The sequence below is a fragment of the Heloderma suspectum genome, chromosome 2, assembly GCF_057233095.1.
Source record: "Heloderma suspectum isolate Gila_16-S chromosome 2, 16-S_ref, whole genome shotgun sequence".
In the NCBI taxonomy this organism is placed as follows: domain Eukaryota; kingdom Metazoa; phylum Chordata; class Lepidosauria; order Squamata; family Helodermatidae; genus Heloderma; species Heloderma suspectum.
The window spans coordinates 48,451,113-48,468,013 of record NC_139459.1 but is presented as its reverse complement, the minus strand read 5'-3'; the positions used below and the strand labels follow the sequence as shown (position 1 = coordinate 48,468,013).

The window sequence follows — 16,901 nt, the reverse complement described above, 5'->3', positions numbered from 1 at the left end:
ATGGATAACTGTAGCTAGGCTATCTCTGTCCATAACACCCTCTGCCCAGCACTACATCTATAGTGGCCCTAACTTCTCCACCGGTACACACATCTCAGGTCCACTAAAAACACATTCCACCTTAGAACTAGCCGATGTTGCTTGCCCCTATAGCACCTTGGCACATTGGAAGAGGTTAGGTGTTAGTACCTCCACCCAGGAGTAGATGTTCCTGCTGTCATTTTTGCTGTTGTTCCTGTGTCTTCTAGGATGAGGGATTCTGCTGTGCACTCCTGTGTGCGTCTCCAAGTGCAATGCTAAGTGCGCACTTAGCACTGCACTTTGCACGATGCCGAGGTGTGCACAGAGGCACTGCCTCTGGCAGCCACACCCTATTTGTACCTGCAGGAGACAGCAAAGGGTGGAACCAGGAGAGCCAGCAAAATGTTACACTCGCAACCGAACTCCCCCGCCTCCTTCTCTGCCTCCTCCCAGGTGGCTGCCGCCACCGCCAATACATAAGTACATTTTATATTAACAGTCCATTAAACAATTCATCAAAATATAACTAAAGAAAAATGAATAAAACCAATCTCATAATAAATCAGTTCATAATTACAAAGTCATAATAGTATTCAAAGTTCAGAACTGTGTCCTGAACTCATAACATGCCCCCGCATCCTGCCATACAAAAATATAGAATTAAGACCAATTCCTAAACACACAGTGGAACTTACTTCCGAGTACACATGCAGATGATCATCCATAAAAGCAGTAGATTTTTAGAAGGCAGAATATAGTTGCCAATACATTCATAATCCCTAGGACTTCAACTGAAGAGGTGCCCACTGCACCTGAGGGGCCAGAATCTCATACCCACTAGATTATCAGTCTCATCAGTTACCTAGACCAACTTACGTCCTTTCTTAGCCATCCCTTAAAGGAGGAATGGGGAATCTCTCTCGGCCTGAGGACCACGTTCCCTTGTGGCTAACCTTCCACAGGCTGCATGCCAGTGGTAGACATGGCCTAAGAAAGAAGTGGGTCGGGCCATTCACACTCTCTCCCACACACAGCTGCTCATACACATCCACACATAACACATCCATTCATTCACACATGCAAACACAAGCTCTGACTTTCACCCCTCTGCACAGCAATTAGGCTTTCAAAAAGCCTTCCACTGGAGCCGATGGCAGGCTTTTTCCAAGCCTAATTGTCACATGGGGATATTTTAGGGTAAGGCCAGTGAGGGGGTTCTCACGCAGCAGCTCAGTCATTGGCTAAGCAATGCTACTGAGGAGGAAACTGTATCAACTATTTACATCATAACTTTTAAACAGTTCGAAAAGTATGATGATTTCCTTTCCGCTCAGAAGCCACTTCAGGTATTGTCCACAAAGAGTCAACCTTTTCACCAGTGTATGTCCACCTTTCACCCATGCAGATCAGTTTGGGTAAATACAAATACAAGTGGGACTCTGCAACAAAATGTTGCAGCATATCCCTGTTGGGTGTGTTTTATCTGAGCCTGTGGCTGAGGGGATTGTTGAGTCCCCATCAAAGGGATAGTTCTCTCTCTGGGGAGGGGTGACACCCAAGAGCCCCCTAATGGAAGGGGAAGTGCATTTTTGACAGGCTACAGTTCTGGTTTCTGCAGGAGGGCTACAGGCCCCCTGGTTGTCCCTTCCCTAGCTCACACCCCATGCTTTCTGCCACACATAGCAGAAAGGGGGGTTGGACTCAATGGCCTTGTAGGCCCCTTCCAACCCTACTATTCTATGATTCTATGACATCCAGTCTTCCTTGTCCTCTGTCTCTGTTCTTTGCTCCCACTTTCTCCTCCCCTCTCCTTGTACATTTCTGCTTCCTCTTCCTCGTGAGCTTTGCTTCACCTTCCCTAACTAAGTCACAGCTACATTAAAATCCTGGATTTTATGGTCTTCTCTGCCTTTTTTATATCTGTGTGTCTTCCTCTGTCCCCTTTTGCTCCACTTTTCTGCTTCCCTTTTCTCCATCTACTGGGATATAACTGCCACCTCGCACTCCCCTTCTTAACCCTTCTGCATCCTCACCTTCTCTCTCACCTAATTTCTCATGCCTGCCTGCTACCTGATAAGTTATGTTTTTAAGCCTCCCATGCTATTGCAGCCATGGCCATCCTCTTCACCAGTCACTTCAAGTCAGCCAGTTGATTGATTCCAGAGAAAACTAAGGGGAAAAAACTCCCTCGGCATTCTTTTCTAACAGACATTCAATGTTACATGGCCATTAACATACTTAGTTCTAATTGAGCTGTCCTGGGTTTTGCCCCCTTGGTTCCCCCCCCTCCTCAAAATATTCTTTCTATGTCTGAAAATCTTGAGGTTCCCCAAGCCTGCTGATACCACCCTCTTGTGCATGGGTGGTGCCGTTTTGGTTACATAACAATTGACACTCTCTCCTGAATATCACTACCCAGAGGAATGAGATGGCACTACAACACACGCTGCTGCAATCTGCATGGTTGATTAGCGCATCCAGTGAAGAAACAGGGGTACATAATTGGTTCCATTATTCACGGCTACAACAATAACCCAGAGACTAAGTAGATAAGATATCCCGTTCTTCCAAGGTTAACCGTTCCAACGTAAACCCAGCAGAATGTAAACAGAACATTACACAGCATTTAAATTTATTCTAAGAGAATAGGCACTAACAGGAAACCTTCAAGACCCGCTATCTACGTAGTATACAATTTAAATTAACATTTTTCTAGTCTAGTGTTTTGGCAAGTATATAGGCTAGTATTCCTCTGGGTGACTAAACCAAAGATGTTATTTCAATTAAAACCGACAGTTTAAAATATTATTATGTAAAAAAAAACATTTCTTGCATTATTTTGCAACATTAAGCAACATTATTTCTTGCTTATGTTTCAGCATATAGCAGTTTGACCTCAAATTCCTGGGGAATATGCAAATTTGATAAGAATATCTTAAAAAGACCCAAATGGATGGATCAAGAAGGCAGCAGGCAAAAAAGCTCTCACTGTGAGGAAAATAAGATTTTAAAGAAAGGTGGATTCATAGAGCCTGGTTGCTTTTTGGTTATCTGTATTTCCATGGTGTCCTTGTTACTTAAGGGAAGCTGATTTATTCAGGCAGGAAAATTCCATGGCAGCCTTATCCATGGGAACACAAGCTCTGCTTGGAGTGATTTTTTCACCCCCAAATAGCAGGGAATTATAGCCAAGGCAAAAACAGCTTTACTTCAAGAAGCTAGTGGAGCATAAAACTATTCCTCGCAAGTGAATTCAGAATCTGTAAGAGCACATGTTAGCTACTGCAGATTCTTTCAAGCTCCCACTCCCAAACAATACTATCCCTATGTGCTATCAGACTCCCATGTACCTCCAACACAATCTAGATTACAACTGCACCACAGTAAGAAAGCATTCATGTGCAGTATATGGTCAAGGAATGAAAGTTCTCATTCTAGAAATCATTTACAGATTTTATGGACGAGAAACACTGTCCTGAGGTTAGTGTCAGCCTCAATCACTGAAGCCCTGGCACAAAACTCAAACACAAGAGTAGTTATCTCAAAAAAGTTAGTCAATACACAAACTACAGGCCAAGCCACACATTAGACTCCTATTAGCCTCCTTTTACAGTTACAGAGAACTAAGGCAGAGAGATAAGCATGAAAGCCAACAGATCTTTTTTATTCTCCTCTTCCAAAGTTGCCTTAGTAAAAGAACTCTCAGTGTCAAAGTGAAAGAAACTAATCTGCAGTCCTATCCACACACCTGGGAATGTCCTATTGAACATAGGACTTATTTCTGAGTAAATTTGAACAGGATTGGGCTGCCTGAGTGTAAAGCTACAAGGTTGCCTTTTGCTAAGATATGGACAGGTATAGGACCGATATCCATGAAGTCTCTATCATCACAGTATATATAAAAACACATATACACAAACTCTCGCTGTCATACACATACATAGAAACACATGACAGGATACCAGCACTTACGTACATACTCTCTTTCACACACACACACACACACACACACACACGATAGGAGAAACACACAGGAATGCAGAGAGGACATACACACTTCCTTCCTTCCACATATACTAATCAGTGCCACCATTGCAACTGGACACTGGGCAAAGGGACAGCCAGCAAGAAAGCAGGCTGCAATCCCCTGCACAAAGGTCTTCCATCTTTCCAGAAACGGCAGTGGCCAAGCCAGGCCAGGCCACTGTCGAGCTGACTAGCCAGCAGGCAGATGGGCTGCCAGGCCTAAGAGAAAGATTTCAACCACTGCCCTTAGCTGAGGACCAGGAAGTAGGACAGATGGGAACATGGAAGAGAGATCTGGGCCTGGACACAGCCAAACACCCTTCCAAGTTGCCACCTAGCTTAAGTAGGAGCTATGGTGGTGGCAGCAGTGCAGGGAGAAGAGGGTTGAACTGTGAGCCTGGCTTTGGACACCTCTAGCAGCTTATCCCAGCCATCCCCCCAGGCTAAGCTAGGCTTGATTCTGGTTTTCTCAGGGCTGGGTAAGGTGGCAGTGAACAGACAGCACTCAAACTGTGGCTGGCTGGGCCTGTGCGGTATCCATTAGAACAGAGCCCCTGCCTGTAGCTAGAGGGTGCACAAATGCATGGCTCCCAACAGAAGCCTTTGACCAAGCATGTGCAGACTACCAGTCAGAGCAACAGCTGCTGGCCCACCTCCCAATTCTCCCTCAGTCTACCACGATCAGCCCACCTTTAGGCAGATACATAGCAGGAGACAAGAATTTGAGCATCTGATAAAGGATTTTGTTAACTTATCATGAATAATACAATATTATTAACATCAAACATAATAAAGATCAACAATGCATACAAAAAATGTGTTCCCATATTTGTCTTTGTTTAATACAAAGTTCATTAGTATAGCGTGTCCAGTTTAGTCCTTTTTAGTATCTGCCTTCCATTGTTTATTCTTTGGGCTGTCAGAGGTTTACGGTCCACTGTTCGTTTATTTATGAAAGTGATAAATGGAAACCAGATCTCAATGAACTGGTTATATTTTGCAGTCCCTTGTACCACTCTACTGTGATGAGTTAAACTTTCTGAGAGTGCAGTTTTCTTTATTTTGGGGAAGCAGCCCTGTACTGAACATTCAGAATTTGCTTTCCAGTGCTGCGCAACTTCCAAATGCGCAGCCATTAACAAAAACATGATTACCTCACTGTGTGGTAAATTATTCTGCACATTGTCCGTCATGGATAGGAGTGCTAGGAGCGGATCAGGGACAATAATACATGCCACTACAGGGATCCCTAACTTATTTGGACCCATGGGCACATTTGGGAATTTGAGAAACTGCTGTGGTCACCACCACAAAATGGCTCTCACAGTGGATGTGGCTAACCACATAATGACTGCCATAGGGGCCTGGCCAGTCAAAAGTGAGCTAAAGAGATTGGGGCAGGCGGGGGGAGAGAAACAGTGAGGATAGAACCTGGCAGGGAGGGGGAAATAGCAAGGCAAAAGGGGTAGAGGGGAGAGAAAGAGCAAGGCTAGAGGCTAGAAAGGGAGAGAAAAAAGACTACCCTAACATTTTCCAAAGTTTTTCTTAAAACAATATTTTTAAGGGGGCAGGGAGGGAAGAGCTTCATGAGCACCACTGGAGGTCTCTGTGGGCACCATGGCACCCGTGGCTACCACACTGGGGACCCCTGTGCTACTATATCCACTATAATTCCCCAAACTGCAGCCCAGAAAGTTTGAACTTGGGGGCAACTGAACCACACATGGAACAGTCTTCCTTCATCTCCACAACCTCTCCAGCATTTCAGGGATAAGGAAGTGTCAATACAGTGCATCTTGACTGGAGCATAATACCATCTATATTCCATTCTGATTGCAGTTTTAGTTTGACTGAGATAGTCCTGAAGGGCCCCTGGACCACATTCTATCCCAACTGCCTTTGGCAATTTGGCAGTTCAGGTCACCTTCTCAGGCCACTCTGAATCTTGAGTGTCCCCAGTTATTTAATCTAAAAGGAAGTTATAAAAGCTGGACAAGGTCCATTTTAGGTCCTCTGGCAACTATGGTTATTAGGATTCAAATCTTGTTAAAGACTGAGAAACGTCTTTGGCCCTGACCAGTCTGCTGGCAAATAGTCTGATCTGATGACTTTGCAGCCACCCTACACGTGGGCCACCTAATACGTCAGCCATTCTTGCCTCTTGAATTTGGCTGTCCTTTGTCTATTGGGTCTTGTATTCTAGCCTTCTGGCTTCTCATTCCTCATGTTGTTTATATTTGTCTTTCTGACAAAAGTGGGGATGATTCAAAAATGAGAGGAGGGGGGAGGGAGATGGTGCTAGTGGCTTTGCCCATAGCTTCCAGACTGGTCAAAGGAAAGGGATTATTTATAGCTGCTAAACTGGTCGCTTGAAAGGGAGGAATGCCAAGCCTCTCATCAAGGGAACTGCTTCAGCATTTTCCATTTGCACCCCTAGAGCAGGTTATTGTTGATGAGATTAAGCAACCGAGAGATCTGCGCAGCGTGTGAATAAAGTTTTAAATTAGGGAACCCCAAGCCTCTTTTTTTCCATTTCTATATAGGGCCAGTTTGCTAATGCTTGTCTTTTTCTCCCTATGTACAAAAGGTTCAATCAGTTTTTGCCACTTCCAGAATATGAACAAGTAAGGTCTGGAAGAGGAACAAGAATTTAGGCAGGATCATCATCTTCAGTGCAGCTATTCTGCCCAACCAAGACTAATTTAGTCTGTACTACATTCGAAGATTTTGCCTCGGTTCCCTTATTAGAGGGAGATAATTTCTTTTTTAAAAAAAGTTGATTCAGGTCCTTTGGGATTATAACTCCCAAGTATCTAAAACAGCTTGGTTGCAATTGCAGCCCTGATAGTTTTTGCAACTGCACTTGCACCTCTAGAATGATATGAAAGCAAATTAATTCTGATGTAAAACAGCTGATGTCTAGAGTCCTGCTATATGGTAGAAATGTTAAGGCTTTTAAAAATTCTGGGATGTCCAGCTTTGGGATGGTAAGAGATAGCAGGATGTCATCCGCAAATAGATTTATCAAATGGGATGTTCCCAGTATAATAATGCCTTGTAATTTGTGGTTTACCCTCAGGTCATTTGCCAGTGTTTCAGTGACTAGGTTGAATGGTATCGGGGAGAGAGGACAACCTTGTCTCATGACTGTGGCTAAAGAACATAGCCTGGAGTCAAATCTGTTCACTCTGAGCACTGCACTCAATGCTGAGTATAGCTGTGCTATGAGATACAGGAATTTCTCTTGCCATTCTTGCCTGGACCTCTTTTAGAAATGGCCATTCCATGCTGTCAAATGCTTTGGAAGTATCTAGGGAGAGTATGGCTGCTGGGGTTCTATGTTTATTGCAATGGTGGATTATGTTTACTGCACAGTGAATTGAGTTAGGTAGCTATTTCAGTTAACAAAATTTGCTTAGGGACCAATGTCTCTTTTTTAGAGTCCTTGCTTTTTTTATACATAAGCCTCAAGTCACTGCTTTCATTACATCCCATACTAGGGAAATAGTCTGTTCTGAGTTCATGTTGAGAGTGAAAAATGAGATTTCCTCTTTGAGTTGTTCTACTATCTCCTGATGAGCAAGCAGGTTGGGGCTAAAATGCCACATAAATGGCATTTTGTAGAGACATTACCATTGCAACTGGCACATAGTCAGATACTGCAATCAATCTGGGCACTCTGACATTGCCCACATAGATTCTGTGAGACCAGTATATAGACCAGACTGGTATAAGTTTCATGACTAGCTGAAGTTCTTGTCTGTGGGATGTAGTTTTCTCCAAATGTCTATCCAGTGTAATAAAAGGGCATACACTTGCAATTACAATAGAGACACCTCTTGATCTGGATGTGCCTGGGGCACAGAACTGCTCCCCTATCCATCCTTTTTTCAGTAAGTTATGGTTGACTGATTTCTGGTGCATCTCCTGAAGAAAAGCTATAGCTGGATCATACCTTTCTAAGATGGCTAGAACCCTGGCCCTAAATATAAAAGACATTTTATATATGTCTAAATGTAAAAGACATTTTATATTTAGCGTCAAAATAGAGAGATCCCCCCGCAACCTGCCCCGGTGGCACCTGTCACTGCAGACCTTCAAAACAAGCACTTATAGGTGCACCCTGCTGCTTCCTCGGTATCTTTGGAATAGTATACCACCTGTTGTGGGAACAAGAAGTCATGAATACATAAAACTTATAAACCATCATAAGACACCACGAAGGCTGTGACATTTAAGGGGCGGGGTTTGTTTCTCTCCTGTTCTGGTAGAGTTCTTAGGGCCTATAATATTTTCCATATATGTTCCACTTACTGGGCTCATCCCTTTCCCTCCCAGCTCGTGCTCATATAAGTATAAATGGTTAACTTTAGACAATGGCATATCACTATTTTCTTTCTCTTCCTTATTTTTATGTTTTGAATACCACGGTACTGGAACATGTACAAAATCATGCTCTTTCAGCTGTCGCTGTCCAATTGTTCCTCACTCTGTAATTTTAAAAATGAAGTTCCACTGGGGTGATCATTATTGCAAACTGTTTTAGTGCTGTAAGGTAGCTTGCTTTGTTGCTTCCTTGTCTCGTGGCTTGTGGTTCTTGATTCTTTCTTGCCTCAAGTCTTAGCCACTTGTTATTTCCCTTGGAAATGTTTGTTCTCCAGTTTGTGGCAGCTTCATTTGGGGACAGAAGGTGGCCTATGGCACTTCTATGCCTAAAAGCACCAGTAACTCTGCTGCTTGTGCTTCTGTGGAGGCAGTAAGCAAATTTCCTTTCTCTCTTATAATTACTTTGAAAGGGAATCCCCAGTGGTATGATATTCCTGCATCTCTCACCTTTTCTGTATAGGGCTCTAATAGTCTTCACCTCTGCAGAGTTCCTACACAAATATCCTGGAAACTTACAGCTTACTGTCTTCGTATTGGAGCTCATGAATATCGCTGAGCACTTGGAATATTCTCTTCTTATGGCAATATCTCTCAAACTGTATAATTATGTCTCTCAGATGTCTGTCTTCCATTGGTCTTTGCCAGAACACCCTATGGGCCCTTTCAATGTCATCCATTTTGACTGTAAACTCAAGATTCAGGCTTGCCAGCCACTGAATAATAAAGGCCCCCATATTCCCTTCCTCCCCATATTCTAGCAGCTCACATACCCTGATATTGTAACGTCCACTTCTGTCCTCCTGCTCCTCCAGGTGCAGCTGCAGCTTCCTGGTCAATTTAGTCAGTGCCCCCAGCATCTGATTAAGTTTGACCATTATAAAAGGTCAGCATACTGCATTTAGAGACACACATTTAGAGATGTCATGGGAGCCTGAGAGGGGGGTGGGGTCTGGCAGACTCCCCCGACTTGGCCTCCTGGAACCTGCCCACTGAGCCGCCACACGTTTACCGGGCTGTTCACCATGTAGTCTGTGAGCCCCTGGCAGCCGCCCATCCTCTTAGCAAGCTGTCATTTTGCATAAAAACGGCGGCTTGGATTTTTCCATATAAGTAATGTTACAGAAATGGCCCCATTTATTCAACGTTACTTTTAAGGAAAAACACGAGCCACCATTTTTACATAAAATGGTGGCTTGCTAAGGGGCTGGGTGGCTGCCTGGTGCTTGCCAGGCTGTTCAGCAGCTTGCGCCACATGGCAAGCAGGGGTGGGTGGCGGTTCGGGAAGTGCCTGGCAGGGACGGATGAAGGTGAGTCCCTCCATCCCTATTGTCCTGCCACTTTTAGGTTCTCTACTTACATTTTGCACTCCGTTTATATTACCCCGCTGGATTCACAAGTTAATAGGATTTAAAAGGTACAAACAAGTTACAGGTCTTAAGACATCCACTTTCATAAAATATTGTACAAGTTGTTTGTTTTTTAAAGGCTAATTCTGGCCTACCTGAAGATCTGAAGAGACAGAACTGCCTCGATCAGAGTCTTTTGGCAAAACAGGACTCGAGCTTTTCTCTTCAGACGATGAAGACATCCTGCATTAAGGCACTCCTATAAAAAATTCAGAAGGTAAATTTAAGATCAAAAGTCTATTTCTCGCTGCTGGTCAAAAATTCCTCTACTGCTACGAACCACTAAATTACTTGTAGCCTCCAAATTAGAGGCAGGCATTCTGAAAGAATCAAAATGTTTTCACTGACCAGTTCTAATTCAACTTTAGTGATTTCATCAACTAAGTTTGGAAGCAGAGTATTGCCCTGCTCTCTACTCTCTTCCAAACAAGTGCAATCAGGGTGGCTCTCTGGGAAAGATACGTGCCCTCCATTTGTATTAGAGGGCCATTGGAAAAAAAATCAAAAGGGACACCAATTTTCATAGGCATTTTTCTTCTCCTGTGCCCATACCTGAGGGACCTTTAATAAGTCCGTAGGCTGTATGCATCTTTGAATCATGAATCTCATATTGTTACTTTTATGTAGAGAGAGGGAAAAAATCCCCCCCCCCCCCCGGGACATATGGAAATTCATGGTGATTAAGGACACCATTGACTGGTCTAACATAGTCAGTTCTCATTGGGAGACCAAAGAAGTTTATAAAGCATAGGATTTATAAACATATATCAATTACTATGAATTACTTTTGAGGGAGATCCAGTTGGTTCCATCCCTAAGGTGTTTTAGATGGCCAGTAAAAACTGTACTGTTTTGCCTTTGATGAATTTTAATACTATTCTGACTTCTTTTAAATTATTTGTTTCTGCTTTATTTTATTGTGATTTTATTGTATTGTTGTTTTAAATTATACATGACTTTGAGGGCCCTGGTGATAAGAGAGCTATTTATAAATATTCTTAATAAATGAAACAAATATCCCACCTTGAGTTGTATTGCAATACAATGTAAGACAGCTCACATTGAGGAGTTAGAATACAGAAAACCATAATAAATACACAAATAATATCAAAATAAGTGACAAGAAATGGATAAAAATGCCTAACAAAAACATTTCAAATCCTTACAAACTTGTTAAAATAAAAATGTTTTGAAGATGCATCCAAAAGACTGGTGGTTTAGGTCATTACTGACTACCACAGATTCATATAAGGTCTGTTCCAGATATATGACCAGAAATGAAAGGATTCCCATGGATTCATAATGTAAAGACGCAGTTTTTGATATTGACAGTTCCGCTTCAGATGCTCTTGATGTTTTTCTTCTTTTCTGCTGCTGCATCTGTGTGTTTGTGCTTAATGCTGCTGTTTTTATTGCTAATTATTTGCTGTTTTATTGTATTTTGATATTGTTTTTAATTATTTGCCCGTTAGCCACTTTGAGTTTTGTTCAAAAGAAAAGTAGGATTTTTCAATAAATAACTAGAAACCAGCTAGAAATCAAAAGAACAAAAAAGATCAATTGAAGATGGAGGCAAATGAAGAGAGAAAAATCTAAATAAAACATCCCCAACTGAAAGGGCTTGAAAGCTTGTCGCTGTACTATACTCATTTGCAATGCAGTGTACGAGTCTTTCACAAAACATCTAACACAGTTAATTAGTAACAACAAGTTAGTTTACAGTGCAGAATATTCTCACTAGACCCTTATGGGCCACTTTTTTTGTATTAGTATAGCTGCAAAACTCTACCCTCCAAGTTATAAACACAGATCAAGCCTGCAGGCTGAGAACCTATATTGTATCACTACAGAGTCTTCTAAGGTCACAGAAGCAGGGTCGGCAGACCTTTATTAAGACAAATGAAGTAACACACTGCTCTTGGAGAAGACTGACTCAAATGCAGGTATTAGCAGCATGCATAAACAACAATCGCCTAGCTCCTCTCTAGAATAAGATGTTATTTTAATCAGCTATAAGATGTTATCTTAATCAGCTATAAGATGTTGCTTAAGGCTACTGTACAACAGATGAAACACAGAAGATGAGAAAGGCCATAATTCATCCAACCATCATAAAAACGTGCAAAGTAGCCAATTTATAGCCTTTTAAGGGCACAATCCTATACAAGTTTGGACAGAAAAAAATGTTCTGTCCAAACATGCATAGGATTGCTCCCCGAGAAAGAGTTCAAAACACATCACATACATTAAGGAAGTTCAGCATAGTCATCCCCATATTTCAAATGAGGGGCTAAGGCAGAGAGATAATATCTTGCCTAAAGCCACCAAGTTTTCTTGTTTTTTATATTAGTTTTATGCTGAAGTATTTTCCTATGTGATTTTTGATGGCTTAAGTTCTATTATTGTTTTATCTGATTTGTATATCGCCTCAAGTGCCTAATAGGCAGAGGTGTCATTCACAAGTATACTAAATAATTAAATAAATAGCACATATAGTTCGGGAAGATTAGAATCAGAGACTTCCCAATTTACAAGCTAAGCCACTACACTAAATCAAGCTGCTTAATCCTTCTCTCTCTAGTTGTGAAGGACAAAAAACATAGTAGTCATGAGGGAAAAGTAAGTAGCTTAGGCAACTGAGTCAACAGACTAAAAACATTTATCTTCAGGCATAGGTTTACTCAGGCAGTAAACTAACGTGCTCTAAAATAGATGTAAAATAATGTGCTCTAAAACAACATATTTTATGTGTATTAATAATGACAATGGCAGTGTAACAGGCTTATTAGTGAGGATTTTGGAATCAAGCAGTAAGATTACAGGACTGACCATCACACCTATGCATGTGACAGATTTCTGCATACATTATGCTTTCTTAGGTTTTTCTGCTGCATTTGCCTTCAGAAAGCTGCACTATAATATCAAAGTTAAGCTACAGTCCCCAGTCCCACCTATTTACCTCTAAATCACCTATTTACCTCTAAATCACCCTCCTCTCACCTGGAGCCCTCCAAATGCGTTGGACTACAACTCCCACCACCACACTCCAGCCAGGCTAGGGGGATGATGGGAATTGTAGTCCAAACATATGGAGAGCGACAGGTTGGAGAAGGCTGCTCGAAATCATTCCTCAGAGACAGGCTCCAACTATCCGGCGATAAAAGAAGCACCAGCCTCTTGCTGCAGTAACTCGACAGGGCATAACGGGGTCTCCACGAGGGAACACTGCACTAGCAAGGAGGGTGCGATTAGGACGAAGCTCAGATGAGGCGCCTGGATTGTGGAGGGGAAAAGGGGAGTGGGGTAAAGGGGGAAGAAAACAACCCCCTGGCTGGGGATGCTGGGAGGTGTGGTCCAACACCTCTGGACGGCACCAGGTATGTTACGGGAGACGTCTTCTTGCGCCCCAAGGAGACTACGTGATTAGGCTCCGCAGCTGCACCTCAGCTTCCCCCTCCCCAAAACGCCACACACACACACCGCTTCGGAGCCAGAGTCACCCGCCCCTCACCTGAGCAGCCGCCACTCCTTCACTTCCCTACAAAAGAAAGCCTGACAGTTTCAAACTGCCAGTGCTGAAAGAAAGGGCGCCTCCGATTGGTCCCAATGCTTTCGTTAAAGGCCCGCTGACAGGGCAACGCTTCCCAGCCGCTTAGCCACCAATCAGCACGTCAGCCATAAACTCAGAGGCGGGGCTCCGTGGGTGCCGACGCCCAATTAAACCCACCGGATACCCGGCGAGTCTTCATCTAGAGCTTTTCAGGGTCTCCCGGATTAGGGTCTGACGTAAGAAAAATGGGTTCTTTCGCGTGTGCTGATTGGTCCATTGGTGAGAGCCCGGGCCGAGAGGCGGGTAGAGAGGAGGCAGTTAGGCCGAGACCACGTGATGAGGCAGCGTTTGGGGAGTGCCAGAGAAAGGGGGAGGGGTGTGGCTGGAGTCTATGCATGTTTGTTGTTGTTCAGCCGTTCGGTCGTGTCCGACTCTTCCTGACCCCATGGACCATAGCACACCAGGCCTTCCTGTCCTGCGCTCTCTCCCGGAGCGTGCTCAAGTTCATATTCATTGCATCGGTGATGCTATCTAGCCATCTCATCCTCTGCCGTCCCCTTCTCCGTTTGCCTTCAGTCTTTCCCAGCATCAGGGTCTTTTCCAGAGAGTTTTCTCTTCGCATTAGCTGGCCAAAATATTGGGGCTTCAGGATCTGTCCTTCCAATGAGCACTCAGGGTTGATTTCCTTTAGGATTGACTGATTTGACCTCCTTGCAGTCCAGGGGACTCGTAAGAGTCTTCTCCAGCACCACAGTTCGAAAGCATCAATTCTTCGGCGCTCAGCCTTCCTTATAGTCCAGCTCTCACAGCCATACTTTACTACTGGGAAAACCATAGCTTTGATTAGATGGACCTTTGTCGGCAAGGTGATGTCTCTGCTTCTTACTATGCTGTCTAGGTTTGCCATAGCTTTCCTCCCAAGGAGCAAGCGTCTTTTAATTTCATGGCTACGGTCACCGTCTGCGGTGATCTTGGAGCCCAAGAAAATACAATCTGTCACAGCTTCCACTTTTTCCCCTTCTATATGCCAGGAAGTGATGGGGCCAGATGCCATGATTTTAGTTTTTTTACTGTTGAGTTTCAAACCAGCTTTTGCACTCTCCTCTTTCACCCTCAACAAGAGACTCTTTAGATCCTCTTCGCTTTCTGCCATTAGGGTGGTATCGTCTGCATATCGGAGGTTGTTGATAATTCTCCCAGCAATCTTAATTCCGACCTGTGATTCATCCGATCCGGCGTTTCTCATGATGTACTCTGCATATAAGTTAAATAAGCAGGGTGACAATATGCAGCCTTGTCGTACTCCTTTCCCAATTTTGAACCAATTGTTTGTTCCATGTCTGGTTCTTACTGTTGCTTCTTGACCCTCGTAGAGGTTTCTCAGGAGACAGGTAAGGTGGTCTGGTACTCCCATCTCTTTAAGAATTTGCCACAGTTTGTTGTGATCCACACAATCAAAGGCTTTAGCGTAGTCAATGAAGCAGAAATAGACGTTTTTCTGGAATTCTCTTCCTCTGCCACTTCGAAACCCAGCTTCTACTTCCGGTAGTTCTTGGTTCGCATACTGCTGAAGCCTAACTTGTAGGATTTTGAGCATCACCTTGCTGGCATGTGAAATGAGCGCAATTGTACGGTAGTTTGAACACTCTTTGGCATTGCCCTTCTTTGGAATTGGAATGTAAACTGACCTTTTCCAGTCTTGCGGCCACCGTTGAGTGTTCCAAATTTGTTGGCATATTGAGTGCAGCACTTTAACAGCATCATCTTTTAGGATTTTAAATAGCTCAGCTGGAATACTGTCATCTCTGCTACCTTTGTCGTTAGTAATGCTTCCTAAGGCCCACTTGACTTCACTGTCAAGCATGTCCGGCTCAAGTTCAGTGACCGCACTATCATGGCTATCAGGGACATTCAGATCTTTCCTGTATAGTTCTTCTGTGTATTCTTTCCACCTCTTCTTAATCTCATCTGCTTCTGTTAGGTCCCTGCCTTCTTGGTCCTTTATCATGCCTGTCTTTGCACAAAACGTTCCCTTGAGATCTCCGATTTTCTTGAAGAGATCTCTAGTCTTTCCCATTCTGTTGTTTTCCTCGATGTCTTTGCATTGCTCATTTAAGAAGGCCTTCTTGTCTCTCCTTGCTATTCTCTGGAACTCTGCATTCAGTTGGGTATATCTTCCCCTTTCTCCCTTGCTTTTCGCTTCCCTTCTTTCCTCAGCTACTTGTAAACCCTCCTAAGACAGCCACTTGGCTTTCTTGCATTTCTTTTTCTTTGGGATGGATTGAGTTGCTGCCTCCTGAACAATGTTACGGACCTCCGTCCATAGTTCCTCAGGCACTCTGTCTATCAGGTCTAATCCCTGAAATCTATTCCTCACCTCCACTGTATATTCATAAGGGATATGATTTAGGTCATACCTGAATGGTTTAGTGGTTTTCCCTACATTCTTCAATTTAAGCCGAAAGTTTTCAAGAAGCAGCTCATGATCTGAGCCACAGTCAGCTCCAGGTCTTGTTTTTACTGACTGTATAGAGCTTCTCCATCTTTGGCTGCAAAGGACATAATCAATCTGATTTCTATATTGACCATCTGGTGATGTCCATGTGTAGAGTCGCCTCTTGTGCCGTTGGAAAAGAGTATTTGCTATGATCAGCATGTTCTCTTGGCAAAACTCTATTAGCCTTTGTCCTGCTTCATTTTGTACACCAAGGCTATGCTTGCCTGTTATCCCGGTGATGTCTTGATTTCCTACTTTAGCATTCCAATCCCCTATGATGAGGAGGACATCTTTTTTTGGTGTTAGTTCTAGAAGGTGTTGTAGGTCTTCATAGAACCGATCAACCTCAGCTTCTTCGGCATCAGTGGTTGGGGCATAGACTTGAATTACTGTGATGTTGAATGGTTTGCCTTGGATTCGTACTGAGATCATTCTATCGTTTTTGAGATTGTACCCCAGTACTGCTTTTCCCACCCTTTTGTTGACTATGAGTGCTACTCCATTTCTTCTAAGGGATTCTTGCCCACAGTAGTAGATACGATGGTCACCTGAATTAAATTCGCCCATGCCTGTCCATTTTAGTTCACTGATTCCCAAGATGTCGATGTTCAATCTTGTCATCTCATGTTTGACCACCTCCAGCTTATCTTGATTCATTGATCTGACATTCCAGGTTCCTAAACAATATTGTTCTTTACAGCATCGGACTTTCTTTTCACACCAGAGTGAAAATGGAAAATGGATTCACAGAGTGAATCCACAGCTGAGTGTCCTTTTGGCTTTGGCCCAGCCGCTTCACTCTTTCTGGCGCTACTTGGAAATACCCTCTGCTCTTCCTCAGTAGTATATTGAACTCCTTCCGACCTGAGGGGCTCATCTTCCGGCGTCATCTCTTTTAGCCTTGTGATACGTTCCATGGGGTTTTCTTGGCAAGAATACTGGAGTGGGTTGCCATTTCCTTCTCCAGTGGACCACATTTTGTCAGAACTCTCCGCCATGACCTGTCCGTCTTGGG

General features: G+C 43.4%; 1 protein-coding gene across 3 annotated transcripts in view; it reads right to left on the bottom strand.

Moving 5' to 3' along the window:
• POC5 (POC5 centriolar protein) overlaps positions 1 to 13,381 on the bottom strand; it is a 46,667-nt gene extending 33,286 nt beyond the window's left edge. For all 3 annotated transcript variants that reach the window (XM_084833438.1, XM_084833439.1, XM_084833440.1), the window contains exons 1-2: positions 13,351 to 13,381; positions 9,935 to 10,038 (exon numbers count right to left, since the gene is read on the bottom strand). In XM_084833438.1, coding sequence (XP_084689564.1) covers positions 9,935 to 10,021 — 87 coding nt within the window. In that variant the 5' untranslated portion in view covers positions 10,022 to 10,038; positions 13,351 to 13,381. The remainder of the gene's footprint in view (positions 1 to 9,934; positions 10,039 to 13,350) is intronic.
• Positions 13,382 to 16,901: the final 3,520 nt, after the last annotated feature.